General features: G+C 35.0%; 1 protein-coding gene across 1 annotated transcript in view; it reads right to left on the bottom strand.

Moving 5' to 3' along the window:
• Positions 1-277: 277 nt before the first annotated feature.
• LOC115219135 (zinc finger protein 287-like) overlaps positions 278-6000 on the bottom strand; it is a 55415-nt gene continuing 49692 nt past the window's right edge. Inside the window, exon 2 of the mRNA XM_029789227.2 lies at positions 278-5254. Within this exon, the coding sequence (XP_029645087.1) occupies positions 341-1813 (1473 nt within the window). The 5' untranslated portion in view covers positions 1814-5254 and the 3' untranslated portion in view covers positions 278-340. The remainder of the gene's footprint in view (positions 5255-6000) is intronic.

Raw genomic sequence — 6000 nt, 5'->3', positions numbered from 1 at the left:
ATCTTCTAGTTCTCTTTTATCCTAATGCTTTTTCCACACCCTTTCGTATACTTTCTAATTTTCTTTCATTCTACTATCCCTTATTCTCTCACATTAACCCTTTTTCTTTATACATTTTATGCAGTCAGTCTGTCAATGTAACTCTTTTGTTACCATGTCACCCTCTTTTTCTGTTTGGTTTAACCTTCGTTTCTTCAGTGTTTAAAATAACAAGAAAAAGAAAAACTACTCTGTTCTCCAGGGCCAGATTCCTGAAAGGTCTAATTTTTTCCAGGAGTTTTTTTTTTGCACATTTATGCTGAATGCTTGCAAGCATCACAATGTTACATTAAACACAGTTTTAAGTTGTTGGTACATCAATGTGAAGAGGGATGCTGGCAATATTACCTAGACTGGCCAGTTGGTGGACACTAATTGGTTGTGGAACAGTGACTAGCTGATGGGGGACATTAGCCAGGGAGTGGTAACTAGTCACTGGCTGAATGGCATTTAGGGGACTTGGAAGAGCTGTCATTATTTGATAGGGGACATTTGCTAATTGAACCACATTGGTACTTGCAGCAGTTGGTGCTGTTGCTACCACTGCAGTAGTGGTAGTTGTATTGGAGGTGGTTTGCAGTAATTGTTGCTGATGTAAGGCTGCTGCATTCTTGCCTTCAGCACTGTTACTAACATGGGTCTTCACTCCCTTCTGACTTGAACCACTCACCACATTTTTAGTTTGTATTTGTGTCTGTGCCAAATTATTTTGGCACATGGATATGAGAGCAGCTTGTGATGAAGATGTGTTTGATGTTGACTGTTGTCCACTTGATGTTGACAGTAATGTGGGAGGTACACAACTGTATTTACGCTTGCCGCTGCTGTTGGCTCGTCGATGCCGGACGAGATTACCATTGCGAGAAAAGGCATAACCACAACGGTCACACTTGTAAGGTCGTTCACCAGTGTGTATCCGTAAATGGACTTGAAGATGTGACTTTTGCGAGAATCTCCGTCCACACACAGTACACTTGTGTTTTCGTTCACCTCCATGAGACAGCCGATGACGCACCAAGTTACCTCTTCGAGAGAAGGCTGCCCCGCACTGGTTACACTGGTAGGGCCGCTCTCCCGAGTGTATGCGAACATGTGCGTCAAGATGTGATCGCTGGGAGAAGCCTCGTTGACAAATGGAGCAGGAGTAAGGACTTGAGTGACGAACCAAAAGAGATGGTGAGGAAGATATAGCTGAGACAGTGGTGGAGGTGGTGGTGGTGTTTATAGTTTCGTTGATTAGATTGGGAGTAACAGCAGTATCACCACGTACAACACCATTGACAACCATAACTGGAGAAGTGACATCATGATTTAACACATCTGTGGTAACAACAACTTCTGAAGAAGCAACATCAGGACCAACATTATTCAAATTATTGTTATCAGCAGTAATAATTGGGCTAATAGAAGGGTTCACAATACAAGGGTTCACCATGCCAAGACTCTCGACACTAGAACTGACTTCATCACTTTTTGTATCAGTATTAACAACTGAGTTTATGTTCTCACTACTGACACCACTTTCTGCCTCATGTTCCCGAGCATGAGCTTGAAGTTGAGAGTTCAAAGTAAAGCCTTGTAGGCATATGTTACAGGAAAATACACCCATTGGGCTGTTGCTCAAGCTGACATCGTTGGTTTCTTCCATTCTGACATTGTTCTCTGATTTTTCCACTACTTCTCTGTCTCTATGACAGTTTGAGACATGTCGGGTCAAGTTTGACCGACGGGTGAATGTCTTTTGACAAATTTCACATGTGAAAGATTTTTCCATTATGATCAGTTTGCACTGAATGTAGATTGGTCAAGAAAGAGAAGGGAGATAATGAAAAATTTCTTTTGGAGGGTTAGAGTGGAATTTTGAAAATGGATATATATATGTATATATACATATAACATATATATATATATACTTATACCTGTATATAAATATCTGTATTTAAATTCATTTAAGGTATATTACAAATAGTTGTCAGTGTAAAAAGTATACTGATGTATGTATATGCTACAAAATAAGCATATAAAAAATTAAAAATCAAAGCAAATTGTGAAGAGCAATCTTGTAAAGAGTTAACATCCAAATTCTATAACATTGATTTATTGTCTTGATGCAGCAGAAGTCTCTTGCAGTCCATAGTTGGAATGAAAAAAAAAAACTCACCAGGCTGAAGAGAATAACTTAAATACTGGAACCAATTCACTATCTTCCGCAGATCTTCCCTTGTTATATATTTTGCACATATACTTTTTAAAGTGGGTGCTTAGTGCAGCTGGTCTATGAATGCAGGAAGTGATATTAGGTCAATATCAAAAACACCTCATTTACATCTAACATAATTAAGCTGTATCCACCTAAACTGACTATTTACTTTATCATACCCTTTTATTATTTTTTTTTTGTGGTTTGTATTTTGTCAAACTTTTTCAGTAGAATGGATAAAACAGGCATCACTTAAAGAGTCTGCTGATGGTGATAGCAGTGAAATTAGCCAGCAACAGACTAGCCTTCTATCCAGGAATAGATCAAAAAGAGCTTTTTAATACAACAGAAACTAGAAAAATCATGCCCTACTTTATGAATAAATCATTTGGGCTCATAAATATTGGTTTCATTACTTATTTTTCTGTTAACTTTCCATTCTCTCTCTCTCAATTTCTCTGCATGGGTGTATGTGTGTGTGTGTGTGTGTGTGTATTTATGTTTTCTGATGTCTATGATATGAATGAGATAGCAAATTGAAAAGGATGAGTTCGATGTGACCTGCCTGCCCCCACTCCTTTAACTTAACACAATAATATCAAATTAATATTTTTAAATAATTAAGGATTGTAGAAGTTACAACAGATTATTTTTAATAGATGATATAAATGATGAGAACTGGTCTCCAACTTCTGTGCAATGCAAACATGAGAAGAGCCACCACCTTCCATCAATTACTAAATATCAACATTGTTGTTGCGCCAATAGTGTGTCACCTGACTTGTAATTACCAACGAAATCAAGTGGATATATCCATCAACCCTGTTGATTAGATATATATGTCTATGAAGAATTGATATTTACAGAAATAATTTGTGAAATAATTTTCTCCAAACTGAAACTATGGGTAGCTGTTTCTTTCTACTGTCTTGTTTTTTTCCTCTTTAACTGTTAGTCTAAAATAAGTAGGGAAATACTTGTAGCTTTTCATGTCCTCATAGACTGAAGAATTTGGGTAATCAGGGTTAAATGTAATGAAATCTTCTTTTCAGAGACTGGTGTTTATATCATTGAGTCTGTAGTGTAAGAGAGAGTCTGTTTGTGTATTCTTCACATGTGTATGAGCAGGAGATTGTGCAGTATGAATATGTCTTTACAATGAAAATGTTCTATGGATCAGTCTATATGAATAAGTATGTAAAAGTCACACAGGTAACTGTGTGACTTTTACATTTGAGTATGAGTGAGATTGCTTGTGAGGAAAAAAGAGGGGTAGCAAGTGAGTTTGAGTGCAACAAGTTTACATCAGATGACTGGAAAAAAATAGCTAAGCCAGTTCTGATTGATGATGATGTTACTGTTGATGATGATGATGATGGTAACAACAATGACAGTAGGGCGTTTATTTTGCAATTTTATTGACCCTACAGTTAACAACTGTAATGTTTTATTTCCATTTATATATTCCTGTTTTTACATTTGTTTTCTCCACACTATAGCCATGGGTTGACAGCTTCTGCAAATTCACACATTTACACAAATTCTTAGAGAATAATAATAATAATAAAGATAATAATAATAATAATAATGATGATGATGATGATGGTGGCGATCTAATGATGAAAGAATTTTCTTAATTAAACATGATGTCTTAAACATGTAGAGAAGAGAATATGGAAGGTGATATCGTGTTGTTCATACCTTTCTTAAGGGCTTTAATAAAGTAGGCAAAGTTAGAAAACAAGTATTCATTGCTGTGCTATGCCATCAACCACAACACTACTATAAATAATAACAACAACAATAACTTCCTAATTATTCACATATCTCAGATTTACAGAGATCAGGGAATGAAACAGTGCAATGTTAATACTATGAAAGGCATTAGCAACCAAATAGAAGTGAAGTGAAACAATCACAAACTAATTATGGATTCAATTCACAAATACCTTCCAGTTGTGTTCTATAAAATATCTAGTTTTGGCTATACTACTACTGCTGCTGCTACATCTAACACTATTACTTGCTTAAATGTAGTTTAGATTAGTTACATATGAGATACTCCAGAACTGTGGTTCATTGAGTGTAAATTATGTCTGTTGCTGTTGACCTTATCCTGCAATTAACAGGTACATTGCAGCCAAAATGTCCTTGTAAAATGATAAAAACATTGCACCATGTATGCAGTCACGCACTCATGAATTTGACTTAACACTTTTAATAAAATATTAATTTTTTTTTTATATATTATTATTTTTTCTCCCTTCTCTCATAATAAGCTGTGAGTATGCATTATAGTAATATCAGTAAAACAGCAGATTATACATTTACAGTCACAGTTTTATATCTATCACCCTTCATCCCTAGACATCTGTTGATGTTGATAAATATATATTTTATCAGCTTAAATTTTTCAACCTAAATCTGTCTCTTAACCTGTTTATTCATCTATCTTTCTAACTACTAATTTCTAGATATATTGGTGTCAATGCTATCTATATATTATATTTATACATTATTTATCTATATAACTGTCTCTAGTTATTTACCAACTTAACTTCCAACAATATCTATCTATCTATCTATCTGTCTATCTAGATATTTGTGTGAGTGTGTGTGTGTGTGTGTGTGTGTACCTGTGTCTTTTTACATTTATATACTTATATATCTACAGACACACATTAATACTGATCTCCACTGACGATAACTAAATATTTCGAACATCAGATTGGTTTTTCGTAGTCAATTACACAGACAGCAGTGTGTATTTTTGCCTTGTTTTCCTTCTAAAAACTTATGCTTATTGGTTCAGTTTATGAAAATATTTATGGTGGCAATTTCCTTTTTATTTTCCTGAAGTTTATGTATAATGGTTTGTAAAAGATGAGACAGTAGAAGCAGTAGTGGTGTCAGTCATGTTGTTGTCAAGAATGGCAATGTTGAATTCCTTTATCTGGGCACTTCCAGTAGAAGAGATTCTCCAATGAACTGTCTTGGAAACCTTTCCATGAAGAACTAGAAAACAGAAAAAAAAAAGAAAAACAACAGGTCAGTTACATAAACTGTTCATTTGTGATTGTCAATAACAAAAAAAAAAGTTTATTTTATATTTAAAATATAATGTAGGTACACTTTGGATAAAACAAAGGAGTTCTCAAATCACTATTAGGCTTACAATCTGAATATAACAGTTTTTATATAAATTTAAACTTTCTTTTGATAAAGGACTAAATCAGGGTTGATCAGTCAGTGCATTTTCTTACAAATTGTTCTTCAAAAGCACAAGGACAAAATCACTAGACATGTCAAGGAAGCAGACTCACACTAGCCTTCTCCATTCACATATTACAATCTCAAATGAGCCTCTCATGGTGACCACAATTTCAAACTCCCCCCTCCCCCACCCCACATAGTAACTTCACCATCTCAGAATATCTATTGTAGTGATCTTGCAAACTCAAATGACCTCTCACAGGAGCCTCAAAATATCAAATGAGCCCTCATAGTGACCTGGTCTCAAAGTGTCTGTGTGTGTGTGCATATAGATATATTCATATATTTTGTGTCTGGAGTAGCTTAATAATGTAAACATTGTCAATATCACATACTTAATGTGTAGTGCATTATTAGATGCTGTGAAAGTGTTATACTTCATCCAAGAGAGAACCCTTTAAGGATGTATTATGTATAAAAATCAGAATATCTCAAAGCTAGGTGAAACAAAAAATTGCCCCAGAAGTGAGAGAGATTCTTTGAGGTAT

The sequence above is a fragment of the Octopus sinensis genome, linkage group LG14 (assembly GCF_006345805.1).
Source record: "Octopus sinensis linkage group LG14, ASM634580v1, whole genome shotgun sequence".
NCBI classification, from domain to species: Eukaryota; Metazoa; Mollusca; class Cephalopoda; order Octopoda; family Octopodidae; genus Octopus; species Octopus sinensis.
The sequence above is the reverse complement of the archived record's forward strand: the minus strand, read 5'-3'. Positions and strand labels throughout refer to the sequence as shown.